This window comes from Heteronotia binoei, chromosome 3, assembly GCF_032191835.1.
Source record: "Heteronotia binoei isolate CCM8104 ecotype False Entrance Well chromosome 3, APGP_CSIRO_Hbin_v1, whole genome shotgun sequence".
NCBI lineage: Eukaryota > Metazoa > Chordata > Lepidosauria > Squamata > Gekkonidae > Heteronotia > Heteronotia binoei.
In genome coordinates, this window is record NC_083225.1 from 48,299,890 (window position 1) to 48,322,577 (window position 22,688).

The 22,688-nt window shown below is 41.9% G+C and overlaps 1 protein-coding gene across 1 annotated transcript in view; it reads right to left on the reverse strand.

Annotated features, from left to right (window-relative positions):
• Nucleotides 1-2,847: 2,847 nt before the first annotated feature.
• The window catches only part of GRTP1 (growth hormone regulated TBC protein 1), a 41,737-nt gene continuing 21,896 nt past the window's right edge, over nt 2,848-22,688 (reverse strand). The window contains exons 4-8 of the mRNA XM_060233745.1: nt 20,232-20,356; nt 10,685-10,781; nt 7,378-7,550; nt 7,059-7,244; nt 2,848-3,280 (exon numbers count right to left, since the gene is read on the reverse strand). Coding sequence (XP_060089728.1) covers nt 3,191-3,280; nt 7,059-7,244; nt 7,378-7,550; nt 10,685-10,781; nt 20,232-20,356 — 671 coding nt within the window. The 3' untranslated portion in view covers nt 2,848-3,190. The remainder of the gene's footprint in view (nt 3,281-7,058; nt 7,245-7,377; nt 7,551-10,684; nt 10,782-20,231; nt 20,357-22,688) is intronic.

The following is a 22,688-nucleotide window of genomic DNA, read 5'->3' on the forward strand; positions in this document are numbered from 1 at the left end:
TCATGTAGATGTTAAATAGCATGAGGAATAAGATGGAACTCTGTGGGATCCCACGAAAATAAAGCAAGGCTGAGCTGCAGTCCCCTAGCAACTTCAAAAGCAGGGCTTGCCCGATACCATTGACCAAAAGGGGGTGAGACTGGACAAGTTGGATTACACACTTTGAAGCACCCTGTCCATTCCGTCAGGCTTCACCAACTGAAAATCCTACATACGACTAAGACCAGACTGTACTCCAGTAACATGCTTTAGACTGAGCCAGTCCAGCTGTGGTGTCTTAAGACATTGTGAATGTAATTTTTATCTGCAGAATGCGTTACAAAGGCAGCATCAAGCAGCCTTGTTTTCCAAATCCCCATCCTCCGCAGCGTGAGATAGAGCTTTTCCAGCTTGTGAAAGGGATTTTATCAAATAGAATTGTGCAGATGCAATTGGTGGCAGAAAATGGGCTCACATCCCTGCCACAAAGCAGGCATGACAATATGTTTTCACCTCTAGTCACATTTCCTTTTGAGTTTTTATAAGTCTTCTCAATAGTTTCATTATCTGAAACTCCTCAGTAAACCGCAGGGTGTTCCAGACTCCATGGAAGGTGGTGAAAATCAGGTGTGTGTACTCCTGTACACACAGGTAACAATGTTCTGGAGAAGTCCCACAGTTGTCATAGCAGCCATGAAGTCTGGAACTCCTCTTATGGCAGCCTCAGCATGAACCTTGAAGTCTCCAAGGACAACAAACCTTAGGATGCTCTGCACTGTCAACTCAAGCTAGGGAAACTGTTAGCAGTAGGTACACCAACAGGATACCAAAGACATGCCTTTGTTTCAAAAAGGCTGCTCAAAATAGTACTACATAAAAAAGCACTGGTTAACCTAGAATGATGCTCTCACTGATATTTTAAGAACTTTGTGGATGTCACCAGGTGTAGTTAACATGCCCCTCACTTGCAGAGTGTAATCAAGAGATCAACCAGCTCCAGTCTTTTGGGGGGGGGGCAGGTTAAAGAACTGAGTAAAACACTGCTCCCACTCCACCCCCTAACCTTGGATTTTTGACGTAAGAAAAATTAAGCTGCCCAGATGCTAGTATTAGGATGACCTAAGTAATTGGTGTGCTGTTCCCCAACCAAGGAATGCTTAATTCAATCTAGACTAAAGCTTAATGCTGGGTTTCTGGTACTAGTGATGAACACGTAGGGTTTGGAGTGATGTCTGGATGTGTTTACTTACTTCATTTGTACCCTTTTTTCTCTCCAGTGAGGACAGGGAAGCTGGCATTGTTAATTTCTCCTCAGTTTTATCTTCACAATAACCCTGTGAGGTATGTTAGGCTGAATGTGTATGAGACTAGTCAAAGGTTACCCAACAAGCTTCTATAGTAGAGTGGGGGATTGAACCTGGGCTTTTCCAGATCCTAACTTGGCACTCTTAACTACTTCAACATATTGGCTCTGTTTGACCAAAAAAACACCTCATATTTGAGAACCTTACAACCTGGAGCTGGGTCTCTGATTCTTGCAGATCTTGGCAAGATTCTGCTTCTCTCTGTCCTATCCCCATCTAAATATAACCACGGAAAGCTCAGACAGTATGGTGTCTATGACCTCACTAGCTTTGCAGGAAGCTCTGAAAGGGAAGAGAATGTTAAAAAAATGATGGTCAATATAATATTCACTGAGGCCATCCCCAACAACCATATCCATAAAGAAACTTGGACAAATTATTAGTGACTGTGGTCTATACTACTGTGTTTAGTTTGATGTAAGTTGGATCCTAGCTTGCATCATTTAATGTGTTATGTTAACACGATTCACTTTAGTTCTTTTTTTAAAAAAAGATTTCTGGTTAGTTCTACAACTCAAATTCTATTTCATTGTTTATTGAATGTCCCATCCTGTCGATTGTACTGATTTGCTCTGTGTAATCTGCCTTGAGTCCACGTGACAAAGGTGGACTATAAATAAATAAATACATTTAAAACCTTGTGTACAGAGTATGCTAAAGTCTAGTCACTAGAACTGTTCTGATACCTAGCACATGATGCTTGGTGAAAGCAGCAAACATTTCTGGAAATAAGCCAGGAGGGCTCAGCGGTATTGTGGGGAAGAATAGGGATCCCTTCTCTGCCTGCTCTTGTTCTTATTGAATTCAAAGATGGCTGATTTTCCATGCAGGGAAGCCACCAACCAGCCTTGCTCCCTCAGGTATCCATACATCAACCAGTTTTCATAGGACTTAGGCTTATACCACTCAGTATACATAAACCAACAGCTATCTGACTTTGTATACAGGCCCAAACATGAACTTTGAATGAACCTTCTGTTAAATTTAAATCCAATGCATCTCACCTTTCAGAGATCAAATTGGAAGTGCAGGAACAAAAGTCTCACATCAGCACTGGTTTTTATCTAAATGCACATAACCCTCAAATCTAGACGCATCTGTTGCCTGCAGTTATACTTCTGAACATATGGCTGGTTACTAGTCTGCTACAGCAATGGTAGTAATATAGTAATCTCTATGTACAGTCATATAAAGAAAACTTCAGCAGAAAACCACTGCCACCTGGTAATCTCAAAGGAGGCAACTGTTTTAAAATACAGGTCATAAAGAGGGGGCAGGCTCTTATATGTAATATGCCACGAAGGTAGCTTCTTTTTAACTGCCATTATGTGATGGATTTCTGCTTTTCGTCAAAGCAGAATCACATTACCTTGTACTAATACACAAGAAACATCTGTGTTGTGCTTTAAACCAACTGCTGGAAGATGAAACAGGATCAATTCCATTACAGAATAATACTAGCTCAACCATTTGCCATGAGGATTACAAAGCAACCAAAAGGGAATTTTGCAAATAAATAGAATTTTTATTTTGTACCTTCATAATTAATGTAAATATTTATAAACCTATTTATTCACTTAAACATTACACAAAAATTTTCCCTCAAATAGTGACTTTGACCCCTCCCGAAGAATTTAACACCACACTGATCACATTTTATTTATACAGTAATTTTTTAAAAAATGATTAAGTTATCCAGTTCACAAGACTTACTTGAAAGACTGGAAATAATTGGTCAAATGCCAGTCAATACTCCCTTGGACTGTGGAAACTGAGCATGATTCAGTGCAATGAAGTGAAGGAATGTACCTACATTCGCAGTAGGTCATTTTTAAATATTGTCCCATTTATCTCTGAGCAATCAACTTTTCTCTACAAGTTTCCCGAAGTTTGTTTATGGTAGCCATCCGCAGACTTCCAGGATCTGTAAATATTTTCTAGAATTGAGAATTAAACACTTGTAAGTATAAATCTGGGAAATGAGTAGGGGTGGGAACATAAAATAGCAGAGGTCAGCGTCTTTCTGGGGATAGATGGGGAGTCTCTGGAGACGCTGGGATCCCCTGCTTGGGAAAGTTTTACTCAGCCACCACATAATTAAGGATTACCAGCAAATTCTCACTGCCCCCCTTCGATTTCCTCATCTGTAAAATGGGATACCTCACTGGTACACCACTGTCAATTTTGATCTAACCATCCGCTATTGTGTCACACCCACACTCCCAACAGTCAGAATTGTAGTTACATTTATGTAATCTGTTCCACTGCAACCCAGTGTTTCCTTTAAGATGAGTTAGTCACAGTTTTTTAGCCTCTGGCTCACACATTTTTGTCTTAGCTCAGGAAAAATGGCCACAGAGCCAAACTAATTTATGCAGTAGCTCACAACTTTAATGTCAGGAGCTGACAAAGTAGAATTTTTGCTCACAAGACTCCACAGCTTATAAGGGAGTATTGTTGTAACCCATATTTTTGAACATCAGAAGAAAATTTGAGTCCAGTGGCATCTTTAAGTCCAACTAAGTTTAATTCTGGGTATAAGCCTTTGTGTGCACAAACATGCACATGAAAGCTTCTATCCAGAATTAAATTTTGTTGGTCTTAACGGTGCCAATGGACTCAAACGTTGTTCTGTTGTTTCAGACCAACATAGCTGCCCACCTGCATCCATCCCTGAATGTTATTCTTTTACACTTCAGCCTTTTTTAAACCTAGGGTACGCTAGAGGAGGCAGCAGCACAGAGAGAATATATCAGTACTCAGAACATCTCTCTCTGCTTCACCTGCAAAACCACTGTGAAAAGACATCTTTCCCCAATTTCAAGGACAACACACAGTACAAAATCATATAATTACAACTATTTTTTCAAAAAAAACTTTACATGTGCCCAAATGCAATACCCATATCCTATGGATACAAATAGTGGGGGGGGGGGGAGGCGACATGTATAACATACTGCTGTGGCTCAGGAGCCACGTACAGTTCTTCCACGCATATTGTGCAGCTCCCAGAGGCCAAGGAGGAGCTTAATGCAGGCTTACTCTCAAGTAAACGGGTTTAGCATCAGGACCTCAGTCAGCTTCTGAGTGGTGACCCATTTGTAGGAGACTATTTCTGCCCTGTGTGAAGCACGGAAGGAGAGGGAAAGGCAGACGTGCAAGGTCTTCTCTTCCACCACAGGGGTCACACGGAGACACAGAGTAGATAAAGAGCTGAGGGAGCCACTAGAAGGAGGGACTGAATTAAAGAGGGAGGTGCAGAGTTCTCCCTAAGTTTCATAGTTCTTGTAGGACAGGGGTGGGGAACCTCCGTCCTGAGGGCCGTATGCGGCCCTCGAGGTCACTTGGTGTGGCCCTCGGGGATTGCTGGGCCAAACCAAGCCATATGGCAGCTCCTCTGGGGCCTGGCTGGCAAGCGAGGATCGTGAGGCCCAGCTGTGCTGTGCGGCAGCCTCCCCAGGGTCAGGCAAGGACCACAGGGCTCAAATGTACTGTGCAGCAGCCTCCCTGGGGCCTGGCTGGCCAGCCAGATTGCTGCAGCGCCTGGAAAAGTTACTGTCACAGTTCAATTTGCACTTGATTATTCCAGATGGTGTGGCCTAATATGCTAATGAGTGTGCGACCTAATATGCTAATATTAGGGGATGTGGTCTAATATGCTACTGAATTCCTGCTGGGCTTTTTCTACAAAAAAGTCCTGGACCTATGCATTTGCCTAGGGTGATGGACTGGGGGTGTGTGCGCCAGATTAGGCTCTCTCCACATGACTTCAAATAGAAAAACAATTATTTGCATTAATTTTGCTGGCTTGACTTGTTCTCCCTTGGTGGAGCACTGTTTTTTAAGTTAATAATTTTTTATGGCCCACGAATGACATTATAAATATCCATATGGCCCTTGGCAGAAAATAGTTTCTCCACCGCTGTTGTAGGAGTTGTATTTACCAACCTTGGTGTCAAGGCAAAGTGAGATGCATAATAATGCAAATAGTGTTCAGTAATTTATATGGTACATGTGTGTTTCCTTCTCCCACTGGTGCAAAAAAATAATTCCCTAACCATTCCCTATGCTGGTCTTAAGGGGACTGTTATTCCCAGCTTTTGTTTTTTAAAAGAGTCTCCTTCTAGCACGCTCATGTTGTAAAGTGCATACATATGTATTTTATCTTTCTATGCAAAGAAAGTATTAGGCGTTTCAATAAAGATGTGTGTGTAAATATCTGTTCATTTCTTGCAGCTCTCAAACATCTGACATTTATTCTGGCCACCTCTGTATAGTCTGATCTCATAAGATCTCTGAAGCTAGGCAGGGTTGGTACTTTGAAGGGAGACCATCAGGGAAGCCTCTGCAGAGGAAGGAGATGGCAAACCATATTTGCTTCTCACATGCTTTGAAAGCCCCTTGCTGGGGTCTTCACAAACTGGCTGCGACTTGACAGTACAAAGATACAAATATATTGCAAGAACTGCACATTCTTGCAACTGATTCCAAAAGGAGATTTGTTTCCATTTCCGCTGTTCTTCATTAACAACATATGGAATATCTGCAGAGCGCATAAGTTGAAAGTAGTGACTTCCAGTAAGTTGATTTTAAAGGATTATACAGCTTTCTGGAAGAGAGGACTGTCAATGGCTATTAGCTGTGATAGTTACAGAAGATCTTCATATTCAGAAGGAAAATAACCTGAATTCAAGTCTGGGGAACAGAGGGGCCTGCTTACGCCCAGGGCTGGATTAACAATTAGGTCATGTAGGCACTGGCCTATGGGCCTCCATGCCTTTAGGGGCCCTGGGCTGGCTTCCCCAGTTTTCCTCCCTGCTTGCAGCCCCTCTTAGCCTGCATGTGCAGCCAGCAACTGAGCTGCTCTTTGCCCGACTTCCCTGGTGCGGCTGCTGCTGACATTGTTGCCAAGTTTGCCTCTCTCTGCCTCTCCCCCACAGCTTTGTCAAAGGGGCTTTTAAGGAGGCGCCTGCAGGCTGCAGCAAGGACCATGGGTGGTGAGGCAGGCACTCGGACAATTTGTGAGGGGCCCTCAAGATTTCGACTGCCTAGAGGCCTCCACAGGGTTTAATCTGGCACTGCTTATGTCACAGGCAGGTTTTAAGCCTGACTATCGATTCTGACAGGCAAATGTCAGAAGCAACGTTCCCTCTAAGCTGCAGAGTCTTGTGAGCAAAAATTCTACTTTGTGAACTACTGGCATAAAAAGTTGTGAGCTACTGCATAAATTAGTGTTCTCTGGGGCCATTTTTCCTGAGCTGAGAAAAAAATGTGTGAGCTGGAGGCTAAAAATCTGTGAGCTAGCTCACACTAACTCAGCATAGAGGGAACACTGGTCAGAAGCAATACGTACTTCAACATGGACTCTTGCTCCGAATCAACATTTGCCTCAGCTTCCTGGGAAAATCTTTTGCAAGCTTGAAGTTATCAACAAACTACATAGAACAGTATTAGTGCACGATAATGAACTGAGGGGCACTAACATCTAATCACTTCCACCAACTGCTACTCCAAGACAATGAGGGTTTTCTGCACATCCACAAATCTCTCAATCATTTGTGCTGAATGTCTTCTGAAACAGATCCCATAATGCTCAAAAGCACTATATTAAAACTCCATTGAATCAATACACTGATGAGTTTAGAAAGATTTCTGTACCACAGCATTCCAGGAAGGGTTACACAAATATAATTTTTTAAAAAAAAAAATACGCACCTGCATGAAAGTATGACACTCTGTTACAAATGGACCTTGGGTGATCTGCTTAAATTTATCACAGATGTCCGGGAAGTTGTTGGCTTCCAAAATGAAAGCTTGGTGTTGCTTAATTAATGTTAAAGCCACTCGAAAGATTATTTTGGACCCCTCATAGAACAAGCAGTCCCAAATTCGAAGTACAGTCTGTGGGGCAAACAAGGGAATTTTTTTAAAGACCACAACAGGGTATGCAGTCAGAGAATTAGAAGTTGGATGTTATCTAAAAACAGCAATAACCCCTACAAGGCTAAAAATAACATCAAGCTTTATCTCTTGCCTCTACGGGAAGAATGTCAATGAACAAGCAGATAAACCAACGGGATACCACCAACGTCCACATAACTCCATGTCTGTCCATTAATTCTGCAATGGCTGGTATTTTCATTCTTACAAGTTCTCCCAGGACTTCTTGATCCATTTTCAAGCCCATCATTTCTGGACTATAATAATCTTATAAAAGGGGGGAAAGGAAAGAAATAATCAACAAACAGGAGTCACACAATATACTATTTCATGCAATACCAACAAGTTGTTTCGTCTGTCTCTTTCCTATATACGTGATTTCATGATGTTGCTCTCCCTCATCTTGATTTGAAATTCTGATTCCACGATAGGGATCATGTTTGGAGCTACATGACTTAACGCACAAATGCTACCACACCCTAGAGACTAAGTGGATTGGTCTGACATGATGCTGACATCATCAGGCACAGTAAAGGGCTAGGTATGCAGTATGCGCACACAACGGCCACTCAATCACATAACAGCATTTCCATTTCGCATATTTTTGAAAGGAATACAGACCAGTTAACCAGCTTCCTCAGAGTGGCCACAAGAGGGCACCCTATGACTGGGCTTTGGTCACAAAGCGCTGGGAGCTTTAACATTCTTGTGACCATTTGATCTGTGGCAAAGGAACAGCAGTTGCTGCTTTCACTCTCTCCAAGGCTAAAACAGAAGGCAAATGCCAAAAGGTCTTATTAAAAATGGTAAGGCACCATTTCAAGCTGCTAGAAATACTAGACTTGAGGTCAGAGGCACCATGCTTAAAACCATCCTACTTTAAGGATCCAAAACCAGTCTTATTAAAAAATTAATTTTTAAAAAGTCTTATTTCAGGATCCAAACTAGTCAGAGAAAACCTGTTTTGAATTTAAAAGATGAAATATTAACTTCCAAAACACAGAATAAAAACAAGAGGAAGGTATGTTCTGAGCAAATAAGACAGTAGAGAGATGAAATCAATCAGCAAAAGTATTTATTGACACAGACATTGATGGGATCAATACATGCAGCATGCGGTTGTGGTAGACAGCCTAAAAGGCTCCTTCCAAAACAGTGACCATGATTTCATGTTTAAACCACAACAGCCAACATGCTAGGCCTGTGTTGAAATAACACCTCATCCTACAGGTCACTTGTGTGGGAAAAGAAATGTTTTAAGTTTCACTCTCTTAAATGTTCAGAAGAAAGACTAAAATAGCCTTCCCAGGTAGTAAAAGCCACTCATCCAAATTGGGCTTCCTGAATTCTCATGAGGCACAACAGTCTCCTGTACTGTATTCAGAGACACATGAAGAACAACAAAGGAATGACCAGCATGGTATAGCGGTTAAGAGGCATCCGTCTCTACCCTGGAGAACCAGGTTTGATTCCCCACTCCTCTACATGAAGCCTACTGGGTGACTTTGGGCCAGTCACAGTTCTCTCAGAACTCTCTCAGCCCCACAAACCTTACAAAGCGCCTGCTGTGGGGACAGGAAGAGAAGGTGATTGTAAACCACTTTAAAACACCTTATGGTAGAGAAAAGCAGCAGACAAAAGCAGTTCTTCAATATCTACTCCCAGCTCCCAGATGGCAAAGAGAGAGGGTAGCTGATTATCTTTAGTGGCACCTTTAGCTACAACTAACTGATTAATTCACACAAAAACCAAATTCTACCAGTTTGTTTGTTTGTTTGTTTGTTTAAAAAACAAGTCTGCAGTGAGGAGAACATATGCATCTGCACTTGCGGTTCATCCCAGTGGGTAGGAGTTATGGGGAAAAACCCAACAAAAGAATAACCACAGTTTGTGCCACTCTTACAAATTGTTTTTGACTGGTTAAGTGCAACTGGCACATGGGAGAGTCAAAACCAGATCCTGCCAACTATCCAGTGTAAAAGAAAGGTAATCCCCTGTGCAAGCACCAGTCGTTTTCAACTCTGGGGTGACGCTGCTTTCACAATGTTTTCACGGCAGACTTTTTACGGGGTGGTTTGCCATTGCCTTTGCCAGACATCTACACTTTCCCCCCAGCAAGCTGGGCACTCATTTTACCGACCTCGGAAGGATGAAAGGCTGAGTCAACCTTAAGCCAGCTACCTGAACCCAACTTCTGCTGAGATTGAACTCAGGTCGTGAGCAGAGGGCTCCAACTGTATTATCCAGCATACAAGGGCTTAATTATATGGGGTTAATATGCAACAGAGTTTTTGCTAGTAGTCTTTTTTCCTAGGAATCTAGTAAAGTACATGGGTTTTTTCATTACTACAAAGAACAATAATGTTTCCATGCCATTGCCTTCCAGAACATTTTTAGAACAATAGAATGGCTGCCCAGTCAGAGAGACTGCAGGATCATCTGCAATTGTAAGCTTTAGTGATGACTCTTCCAAGTACCTGATGGCATGGCAAAGATTTGTTCTCTGCGGTAACTGAAGGCAGCAAATGGGCACAGGGGAAAGCTCCCACATGAATACCAGTTTACCACATGCTATGGCTTTCTACCATATGGTTGCTTGGTCTTATATATTCCTGCAAATGTACTGTAACTCTTGGGGGGCTACGCATTCTTATGCATCTGTACAAACCAGTAGGTCTTCCCATTATCTATTCCAAGTGTGGCCAAACTGTGGCTCTGGAGCTACATGTGGTTCTTTCACACATATTGTGTGGCTCTCGAAGCCTCCACCACCCTGTCAGCAAGCTTGAGAAGGCATTTGTCTCTTTAAATCATTTCTCCAAGCCAACCCAGCTGGTTATTTCCATCCCCCCTCCTCCTCTATTTGCCTTCCTTCCTGCTCTCAAACATCTGATATTCATGTCTCACAGCTCTCAAACACCTGCTGTTTATTCTATGTGTCTCTTATAAGTAAGTTTGGCCACTAATCTACTTCAATAACCTGCTTACTTTAGGAAATTGAAAGCTATAGCATTTGTGACAGCTGCCTGCACTTGAAGACTTGGGTGAATGCAGGCTTCTCCTACCCCTCCTTGCTTTTTCCAATGTTGAATGCTCTCTTTTCCCTCATATTCAACTGAAATTTACCTTCCCATAACCTGAGCCTTCTGTTGCAGCAGAGAACAAGTACCTAAAGAGCAATCACTAAATATGCCCAGTTCCTTCAATCTTTCCTCAGAGGGCTTATTCTGTAGACTCCAAAACCTTCTGTGTTGTTTTCCTCTGAACTCATTTCAATTGGTCTATGCTTCCTCAAAGTCTGTTCTATCCAGAACTACTAGACACAGTACTTCTGATGAGGTTTGATCATCATGATGTTTTCTATCCCTCGGCATGCTTAAAAAGAAGAGAGTTTAACATACCTGGTAATATTTGGCCAATGAGAGCATCTAACAACCAAAAAGACTCTTCCTCATTTCTTGTAATAAGAATCAAGTATCCAGCTATGAAGTTCATGCCCTGAAATACAAAGGAAAAGCCTGCTTACTTTTTTTCATTCCATGTTGACAAGTGTTCCTTGTAAAACCCAAAAGAATACAGTGAGAAAAGCCATCTCCATTCTACTCAAAGTCAATTTTAAAAGAGAATCCCAATCAATTTCTCACATTTGGTTATAAATACATGACCTGTAGATTAATACATGTTGATAGTTTAAAAGTCAAGATAGAGAAAAATTTCTGGTTAATATTCCCCCAAAAGAATGATATACTCTGCATGAGGTTATTAAGAAATGTTCTTTGAACATAAATGTAAGGGAGAGTATACTGAAGATAATGTCTAGAAGATGGTACTTAACCATTGGTCAGGATTACAAAGGATGTTGGTGTAAAAGTGGAAAGGGATCCTTTTTTAGACATATGATGATCTAGTTGCCAAAATATATTGGCAAGAGGTCTTCAAGGTATTAGGAGACATACTAATGCTAAAACTACCAAATAATCCCAAATGTGACCTTATTCCTAGATGGTGGAAAGCAGAAACAAAGATATTACTGGGAAATTCATTACTGGCAGCTAGTAACTGGAAAAAAAGATACACTTCCAAAATCGATAGTCTGGTTACAACCTGGATTAACATAAATGATATATAAAATATCAGTAATTAAGCAGATCTGAGGAGGAAAAAGGGGAAAAGGAAGATTTTACTAAAACCCGGCAACTATTTTAACTGGAACATAATTAAGCCAGAAATTTTGAAATGTGTATGATTTGAAGAAGAAGAAGATATTGGATTTATATCCCACCCTCCACTCCGAAGAGTCTCAGAGAGGCTCACAATCTCCTTTACCTTCCTCCCCCACAACAGACACCCTGTGAGGTGGGTGGGGCTGGAGAGGGCTCTCAGAGCAGCTGCCCTTTCAAGGACAACCTCTGCCAGAGCTATGGCTGACCCAAGGCCATGCTAGCAGGTGGAAGTGCAGGAGTGGGGAATCAAACCCGGTTCTCCCAGATAAGAGTCCGCTCACTTAACCACTACACCAAACTGGCTCTCCGAGTAGGAGAACTAAGTATATAATTAGAGTTTATCTGCTTATATAAATTACATATTCTTGAACCGGTAATAAGTTGGTCACAATTAATTCTATGCTATGGTAAGATGTAAATTAGGTATAGAATGGTATGTTAGGAATATGTAGATATTAATAAGTTTATTTTTAAGAAATTCAAAAGCCTCTTATCTATAGATTTGTGCAGTCTATAAAACACAGCCTTGACAGTTAAGTTTCTGGTAATTTTTCAACTACAATACAAAACTGAACTCACACAATCTGACTTACTAATGTGACATGATGAACACACAAATTAAAAACAGCATTATCTGTACTCAGAGAAATATGAATCTTTAATGCACAACTTTCCACTTAATAAGTCATCTTCCTAAGAAATGTAGGCCTTTGATTTGAGCCAGTGATGATATACAACTTCCTGGAGGGTCATCCCCTTAATAGTGTTTTGACATGACACAGGAATTCCACAACTGGATCTGCAGATTCATTTCAGGTAGCTAACGTGTGAACAGAAATATGCTTCGCATAAATTAACAGTAAAGGTACAGCTACTGGATTATTTTTAAGCTTGACAAAATATATTTCATGGCATTATTTCTGCAAAAGTTCTTCCCAGGACCAAAAGCTTCATTATGCCAAGTCAGACTACTGGTCCTTGAATCCAGAATAAGAAAAGAGCTTTCCTCCAACACCTGTGATCCAAAAACCTTCCCCTCCCCACCCGAGGAGGAGGAGACTGGATTTATACCCCACCCTTGACTACCTGAAGGAGCATCAGAGCGGTTTTCAATCTCCTTTCCTTTCCCCTCCCCACAACAGACACAACAGAGGTAGATGGGGCTAAGAGAGTTCACCCAGAAACTGCTCTTGAGAGGAACTGATTCTGACAGTTATGACTGACCCAAGGTCACTCCAGCTGTTGCATGTGGAGGCAGGGCCAGTGTGTGGGGTTCTGCCGTCTGAGGCAAAACCCCGATGCGCATCCACCCCTCTCCCACGGGGGAAATTTTCTGCACATGTGGCATGATGACATCACCAAGAGATGACATCATCATGTCAGTCCCTGAAGCACCATTGTTTCTGGGCACTGAGGGGCAGGGAGATTTTTACATAAAAATCTTAAAAGAAAAAAATGGGGGGAGGAGTTAATTTCCAAAGCATTTTTTGAGCAAGCACACACAATGTATTCTTACCTCTTCCGCCCCCGTGTACACACACACACACACACACATATATTGGCCACTGTGTGACACAGAATGTTGGACTGGATGGGCCATTGGCCTCATCCAACATGGCTTCTCTTATGTTCTTATGAGAAGAGAGTTGAGTGGGTGAAGAGATTGAGTAAGGTGCTGGGGAGTTTGAGAGAAATCTGTATTCTTTATGGAAATTATTAAGTGGCATGTGAGAAAATAACCCTTTGTAACTAAGCCTAGTTAAGAAATGTTAGAGAAAGAAGAACCATATCTATCTGAAACTGCTACACTTATGAACTATATTGAAACAATTATGCTGTTATACAAGTTCTAAATAAAAAGGTAAAGATAGTCCTCTGTGCAAGCACCAGTCGTTTCTGACTCTGGAGTGACGTCGCATCACGACGTTTTCACGGCAGATTTTTTATGGGGTGGTTTGCCATTGCCTTCCCCAGTCATCTGGGTACTCATTTTACCGACCTCGGAACGATGGAAAACTGAGTCAATTTTGAGCCAGCTACCTGAACCCAGCTGCCACCAGGATTGAACTCAGGTTGTGAGCAGAGAGCTTGGACTGCAGTACTGCGGCTTACTACTCTGCGCCACAGGGCTCCATATACTTCAAAATACATTCTGTTTAAGTGGAAAGAACAATTTTATTAAGAGTAAAGGATCTCCTTTTACCTCAGAGCCACCCCCACATGCTGACTGTTCTGTCATTCTAACAAATATAACTAAGTCATCCTGTTCCTTGGGTTCAACTAAGAAGTCTAAGGCAAGTGCCTTTAGTGGCAAAGAAATAAGAAATGCCAAGAAAGACAACAAGGCACACCACACACCTATCTCAGAACACTACAGACAGAGGCCAACACAGGAGTTAAATATAAGGGGATTCAGAAAATAAGTCAAACGGTACAATTTCAATCAGTAACATCAACAACATGGAGTATGCATGTATTTTTTTCTATGCGGTCAGGTGGAAATAAACATACGTAGCTTTTTATCTAATATGGCTAATCTGGCATAGAGAAAAAAGAGCAGGTGAAATATAGAAACATTTAAATGCTTTTTTTTGGGGGGGGGAGGCATTATACATTTTCCAAAGTCACCCTGTTCTGGTAATATTAATCAGTTTACAGTTTTAATCAAGCTGATTTGTTTTTAAAGACCTTTTTGCAAAAACTGAGCATTTGGCCACATACGCATCAACTGCTGTTTTAAATGTTTAAACTAATCAAAAGAGCATCTTCAAATATTAATGAACAGTGATATCAGCTGTACTCTGTCAGACTTACAGTGCCATTCTTAGCCATGTTATATCCTTTTAAGTCTATGGCAGCCAATGAGGTTAGAAAGGCATAACTCTGTTTAGGATCGCCCTACTAGCTTCTCCAGTTTCTTTTTTATTCTTCCCTGCTCTCTCCCGTCATTAAGAGTTCTTCATTTTCCTAGTAACCTCTACCATGGCAGAACAGATTAATACTTTCTCTCATAAAGGAGGCCAGTTTTGATTCAAGGTGGAAGAAAAGCCCAATACCCCAAGTACTTGGGAAAACAGAAGTTCTTTCTGCAGCAAAGATTCAATTAATTCAAAGAGAAGCCATTTTTCTTTTCAGACAATAAGAGACTGTAACCATCTGCTCCCATCTGATGGGGAGTGTTCAAAAAGGTTAGTTTCCAGTACCTCCATCCTCACCCCTCTAGCCTATAAATCTGTAAAAAGCCTACAGCTGGTGTAAAAATGGTTCAATTTTGCTGGAGTATCTGCCCGCCAATTGTGAGAGTGTATTTAATTCTTTATCCTACCAGTTTGCTTGACAATTGCAACCATGGAGACAGCAGACTATTTGGCACTTGAACTGCGGTGGTGGCAGCAGCAAACGGCTGTCCCCAAGAAGACATTCAGAGAAAAAATATTCCCCAATTGTAAATGCTGGCATAAAAGCTTTATCAGTACTAAGACATACAATAGTAAAGTAACTGTGATGTTTCTTAACAGATGATACCCAGCAGACACGTTTGTGTTACTGTACTGAAAAGCATTGGGAAAGTTATAAAAAAACAAAGAGGCAGAGGTTTATGCACCATTCCAGTAGACATTAGAAAGAACTCCCTATGATGTAATCTGGCACTCTCTGTTATCTAATCCAAAAACATTTGATCTCCCTTTTTGAGTGCTCAATTTAAAACCAAGCTCCTGACAGACAATCTTACAATAATTTGGTGTGTGTTGCCCCACACAGCAAGAAGTTCCAGGAACAGCACCACCAGGCTTTGTTTATTTTAGAAACAGTGGAGGCCTATGATGGGTTTATAGAAATAAATATGCACTCCTACAAGGCTATATTACCAGGCCCGTAGCTATGAGGGGGCCTGTGGGGACACAGCCTGACTTAGGGCACAGCCTGACTTAGGGCCCCTAACCAACCTCGCGTGCCTCGGCTGCGTCCTTCTCCATTCTGCTGTCATCATACACCGTTGCTTCTGCTTGCTTAGGGGAGGTGATCATACACCGTTGCTTCTGCTTGCTTAGGGGCCGGAAGAATTCTCTGACCCCTCAGCAAGCAGAAACAGCAGGGCACTTTCAGCGCCCAGGACTGAAAGTTAAGCTCCACCTTGCTTCTGCTTGCTTAGAGGCTGGAAGAAATCTCTGACCCCCCCCAGGCAAGCAGAAACAATGGAGCACTTTCAATGCCCAGGGCTGAAACTTAAGCTCCGAGTTGCTTCTGCTTGCTTAGGGGCTGGAAGAAATCTCTGACCCCTCAGCAAGCATAAACAACGGGGCACTTTCAGTGCCCAGAACTGAAAGTTAACTTCCACGTTGGGCTGACGTTGAGCTAGAGGGCGCCTGCAAGAAGAGGCCATTCTGCCCCTCAAGTGGAGCAGCAGGGGTAGGGGGCGGATGGCTCCATTGCAGACAGGGCAGGGTAGGGTAGGCTGGCGCACACAAGTGGAGGTTCCTGCTGCAGTCCTGGGCTGGGGATCAGTGGAGAGGTGATGTTCGCCTGCAGGGGTTTCTGGCCTGGTCTCGCTGGCTACCCGAGCAAGGGTGGGAGCTGCGCTTGGGCAGCCTCAGCTCGCCCTCCGACAGGAAAAAAAATCCGAATTGGAGGTCTTGTAGCCCCAGAAGTCCGTTGCAACTTGGTGGTGCCTTCCACCCCTCCCTTGTCTCGCCGGGCTTGCCTAGCTGGATCATGCTACAGGTAAGGGCAGGAGACCATGCGGCATGTATGTAAACCTCTGAGTGGCTCCCCACCAGAGCTGCTGGAAGAGGGGTGGAAAGGGATCACCTTGGGGCAGCTGTGGGGAGGGGGGAAGCTGTATGGCAGCGAGCTGGCAGCTTTCCTCTTCAGTGGTGGTAGGAGAGAAGGCCATGGAGGTTGGGGCCACTATGCGCCCCCTGAAAAAAATCAGGGCCCCCCAATTCTTCAAATCCTGGCTACGGGGCTGTATATTACCCACTATCACAGATTAGAGGGTCCACAGAGGAATCTGAAAATTACAGAGAAACAAAGTCTGCTGAGAGAAAATCAGCATGGCTTCTGCAAAAGAGAAATCCTGCCTCAGAAACCTCTTGGAATTGTTTGAGAACGTGAACAAGCATGTAGTTAACAGTGACCCAGCAGACATGATATAACTGGACTTTCAAAGGCTTTTGACAAGGTGCCTCACCAAAGACTCCCAAGTAAACACAGCAGTCACGGGATAAGAGGTGGGGTCCTCTTATGAATTAAAAATTGGTTACAAGACAGGAAGCAAAGAGTAGGAATAAATAGATGGTTCTCACAATGGAGGGAAGTAAGCAGTGGGATCCCAAAAGGATTGGTATTGGAGGTGGTACTATTTAATTTGTTCATAAATGATCTGGAATTGCAAGTCTGCAGATGACACAAGTTTGCAGATGACACAGATGGTAAAACCAGGGTCGACTAAAGAGCTTCAGAAGGAACTCCACAAATTGGGTGCATAGGTAACAATGTGGCAAATGGTAAATATCAGGTCATGGACATTTGAATTAAAAAAGAAATCTCAACTTTGAATACATACTAACGGGATCAGAACTTGCTGAGACTGAGAGGAGAAGAGACCTTGAAGTCATAATGGAGAGCCAGTTTGGTGTAGTGGTTAAGTGTGCGGACTCTTATCTGGGAGAACGAGGTTTGATTCCCCACTCCTCCACTTGCACCTGCTGGAATGGCATAGGGACAGCCATAGCTATCACAGAGCTTGTCCTTGACAGGGCAGCTTCTGGGAGAGCTATCTCAGACCCACCCACCTCACAGAGTGTTTGTTGTGGGGGAGGAAGATAAAGGAGATTGTGAGCCACTCTGAGACTCTTTAATGGAGGACAGAATATAAATCCGATGTCTTCTTCAATTAAAGAGTCAACACAGTGTGCCACAGCAGTTAAAAAGCCAAACTATGCTGGGGCTCATTAGGAAAGGGATTGAAATTAAAATGTCCATTATTATAATGGCCCTGTACAGGTCTATGGTGCAGGCTTGTTTGGAATATGGTGTACAATTACCGTATTTCAAAAATAACATTGAGGAGTGGGGAAAGCAACCATAAGAAAGCAACCAATGATTAGGGGCTTGGAGCATCTTCCCCAAAAGGAGTCTGGGACTTTTCAGTTTAGAAAAGGTTTTATGCATGTGGTAGAGAGATATGACAAATAACTTTTTCTCTCTCTTCCAAAATACTAGAACTTAAGGGCATCCAATTAAGCTGATGGATAGACAAAAGGAATACGTCCTTACACAATTAAGTGATTAAAATGTGGAATCTGCTTCCAGAAGATTAAGTTCTGGTCACAGGCAATGTTCCCTCTAAGCTGCAGTCTTGTGAGCAAAAATTCTGCTTTGTGAGCTACTGGTATTAAAGTTGTGAGCCACTGAATAAATTATTGTGCTCTGGGATCACCCTTCCTGAGCTAAAACAAAAATCTGTGAGCTGGAGGCTAAAAATCTGTGAGCTAGATCACACTTACTCAGCTTAGACGGAACACTGGTCACAGGCATAGACAGCTTTAAAAGGGGATTACACAGATTCATGGACAGTAGGTCTATCAGTGGCTATTACCCATGACAACTAAATGGAATCTCCAAATCCAGGAGTTGTAGACCTCCGAACACCAGTGCCAGAAGACAACATCAGGGGAAGGCCTCAGCCTTCATGCTCTGTTATTGGCCCCCCAGAGGAGTTGGCCACTGTGTGAGGCCAAGGTGTTGGATTAGATGTACCACCACTCTGATCCAGAGGCTCTTCATACTTATCAGTCACATCCTAAATACCAAGGTGCATTGCCTTCAACCAGCTCACAACTCATTCTTTTCCAAACAGCTGACTGTCATTCCTATAGAAGCATGACTTCTATTCAGCTAGAATGGATGAATGTTATCTATTCTAAACTTCAGTAACAAACTAATCTCCTACCAATTAACTCTCACTGATGAAACCTAAGTGGTTTTAGAGTATCAGAAGCAATCTTCCAGAACAATCCTCCATTTTGAAAAGCACTGGTAGCTTACTTCATAACTATGGCTATTGTCTAATGGGACTACTCCTAGATAAAGCTGATGTTTCCTCTAGTTCTTGCACTGGAATAAAAAATAAGGGCTGACCTTATATACTGCACCAGCAGAGCAGACCCTAAATCAAGTACAAGGATTCCATGAAAGGCCACATGGGTCCTGTACTGGTATTGTGACCAGTGGTGGAATTCTAGCGGGAGCTCCTTTGCATATTAGGCCACACACTCCTGATGTAGCCAGTCCTCCAAGAGCTTACAAGGCTCCTTTTTGTAAGCTCTTGGAGGATTGGTTACATCAGGGGTGTGTGGCCAAAAATGCAAAGGAGCTTCTGCTAGAATTTCACCCCTGACTGTGACCATGATTGGGCCAACAGCTGTCACCACTGCTCCATGCACAGTACACCCACGTATCACTAGATAAACCAAGAGGCCTCCAAGTTAACGCTTGCTGCTGCAAATGAATTCTGAAACAAGAAATCACTCAGATTGCTTGCTATGAGCAAGTGGGGCAGAAATGAGATGATTCTGCATCTCTGCCATTAGAAATGTGTCTCAAGTAAATCCTTGGGACCAGGGCTGTGTGGCTTGTAATTTCAAACTTGCTTATTTTGCAGCATGTTTCTTTGAAATCAGATATAACTGATTCCAAGACAGCAAGCTTAGTAGTTATATGTCAAAAAGTGACAAATGTAGGTGCAGCCACACACACAATCTTTGCCCCATAAGCAAAAAAGGCAGACCTTCTCAAGGTTTAATGGACCTTCTGAAGATCAAATGTTGACCAAAGGAACAAAGTGCAATGGGAGCAATATGCTCCCTCCAGACCTTTGGGGAGGGACGGTGGCTCAGTGGTAGAGCATCTGCTTGGGAAGCAGAAGGTCCCAGGTTCAATCCCTGGCATCTCCAAAAAAGGGTCCAGGCAAATAGGTGTGAAAAAGCCTCAGCTTGAGACCCTGGAGAGCCGCTGCCAGTCTGAGAAGACAATACTGACTTTGATGGACCAAAGGTCTGATTCAGTATAAGGCAGCTTCATATGTTCATATATGCCATTTGCAGTGCATCAGCCTTAGGACTCAAGTACATTAAACAAAGACTGTGCATCTCAATCCATCCATAAAATACAAGTTGAAGGCTTGAGCAGCATCATTGTGCCTTAGGGCAAAACAAGGAAGGGAGAAGGGGTATAATACAACATCCACTGGGATCTGCTCTGTGAAACCAGCTCCTCTGTCTAATCAATTAGCAATTTAAAGGAGCACAGCACTTTAAAGGACTTTTTAAAACTTTAAAAACTGTTGAAAGCAGAATCAGAGAGCCAGTTTCCAATGGCAAAACTGACTGAAGGTAAAAGAATTAAATAACTTCTTTATCTGCATGGCCCAGAGACAAACTGAGGCTACACAAGCATCTTGCATTTTATGAAAAAGAGTAATCGGTTGAGCCCTCAGAATCTGTTCTGAACAGAGCAAAGAAGCTACAAATGAACAAAACAAACCAGAATGGCTGATGTGTGAACTATTAAACATGGCTAAAATGCATGATATAAAATTAGTAAAATACATGAACCAGAAATGAAATGTGAGAAACTGAATTTGTGCTTCTATTGCTATAAAAGCTGTAAAAACATTTCTACTTCTAAAACAGCATGTTCTTATATTTTTAAACTTACATACCTGACAGTATCCCACAGATTTATTATGGTGCCCATATGCCACTAATACATTGTAGAGTGTCTTCTGTAAACAGGGATCAGCAGTTTTGCGAAACCGAATGTTATCCGGAAATGTTCTGTTCATATCTAAAAGAGAGAGAGGGAGGGAAAACAATTTAAAGATATGTCCCTAGACATTCATTTACTGCCATTAAAGAAACCAATTTTACTAAATGCAGGCTATCTTTAAGGAAAGCTTCAAGGTCTTTTACTTGAAGAATCCATAAACTTTGCTCAACAAGCATCATAAAATCTAAGCTTCTCATTACAGTTTAAGCCTGGAGTCTGGCCCACAATCATGGCACTCTGGAGGTATCTGAAACACAGCAAAGAAGTCAGCACAATTGTTAGGAAGTCTGCCACTGAAAGTGAAAGAAATAAGGATGTTTCAGACTCAAATAAATACAAAAGCATTTGACTGTATCCTTGTACTTTGGTCTGAAGCAAGTTTATTTAAAAAAAATTCCCAGGCCTTTTTCATGACTCCACAAGGTCTATGGACTGAACACTCATTTTACTTCTCTCTGCCCTGAGCATATATGTTCACTGGCGCTTCTTGAAATATAGATGCCAGCAATGCCCTTCAATTCTTTACATAGGGCAAACAGGACAAACTCTATGATAAAGGATAAATGGACACAAATCTGACATCAGGAATCACAAAACTGAGAAACCAATAGGAGAACATTTTAACCTTCCAAAACATTCAATGGGTGACCTCAAAGTTGCTGTTTTGTTGCAAAGGAACTTCAAGAACAGAATGGAGAGGGAAATTGCTGAATTACAAATTATTACGAAACTTGGAACAAACGCCTCCCCGGGACTGAACAGGGATATTGGTTTTTTATCTCATTACATATGCTAAACCCATTCTCACTGAGAATGTACTATATATCCACAGTATTCCAATGTATCTCACTTTTAGATTAGTGTATCAGAAAAATGTTTTTTTAATTGATATGCTCAAATAAGGGATATTGGCTGTTTATCTCATTACATATACTAACCCATCTTCCACTATTTTAATATATCTTTTTATAATGGCAAACTAGAATTATGTTTTTATATGTGTGTTACATGTTTAAATTAAGCATCTGAGAACCCTATGCCCTCCTTTTAACCCAGAGCAGACTTATTTATTGCAAGATACTTAATGAACATAAATCTGATATTCTGACGTTTATTACTGTTTTTGTTGTTTTAGCCCAGTGGACACAGGCTTGCAGTCGCTAGGCCCCGCTTATGATTCTTTTAATCTGCTAAGGGACATTTCACAAAACTGAGAAACCAAATTATCACAAAACTGAGAAACCAAACTTATCACAAAACTGAGAAACCAAATTATCAGGCCCATTCAGGAAACTAAACTATGTCAGCTCACACCTCACTTACTCTTCTGTATTTCACAGACCTAAGCTGTAGCTTTCAGTCAGAAAAGGGGTAGTTTTTCTAACAATGATCAATGGATTTGTCTGTTTTCAGTGGAATTTTAGAACTGTATTGGAAGTTGAAGAAAAATCATCATTCAGAGGGTAAGTACTTAGGGAAATGCTGGTCGACACCACTACAAGCAAGATGCAATTCAGCCAAAAGCAACCGAAATTAATTGTGGAATGATCTTTCGGCCCAGTCATGTGACTGCCCTCAGCAAAGGCAAAGACAGAGAGGACGGAACACTGTTCTTGTTGCTGGTCTTAGGGTTATATTTTCACTGACCCATGTTACTGCCTTAGGTCTGATCATGCCAAACACTGACGTACATTGCACCGTTTGTCAACTAGAACTGGCCACTATTATGCACGCCTCAGTAACATCAAGATTCAACAACGATAAATGTAGTCTATGGGTGGCTGCTTGAAAAAAATCAATTGCCACACAATGCAGCTGCCAGCATTTTAACTGTTCAGGATTATAGTTCCATACTGTTATATCTTTACAAATCACCAGTTTAAGTTTCGGCCCCAATTCAGAGCACTGCTTTTGAAAATCACAGATGATCTGGGATTAAGATATCTCATTTATTCATTTATGAACCTCTGAGGCCCTCTTTCAACCCTCTCTGTTCTTCATATGGAGCTTGTAGGGATTTATGTAATTGCTTCATTTATATTTGGCCTCTGCCCCAGTGTGCACCCAAAGCAGCTTTACATCATTCTCTTCTTCTCTGTTTTATCCTCACAATAACCCTGTCAAGTAGGTTAGTCTCAGTATGACTGGCCTAAAGTCACCTAGCAAGTTTCCATGACAAAGTGGGAATTTAACTTTGGTCTCCTAGATTCTAGTCTGACATTCAAACTACTAAACCAAACCTAGACTCTGGAATGCAATTCTTAACTCTTTTTGCTTTTCAGTTTACTGAAGATCTTAGTTCTTCTGGAAGACATTAAGTGTAGGCTGATTTTTGGCTCCTCTCTTGATG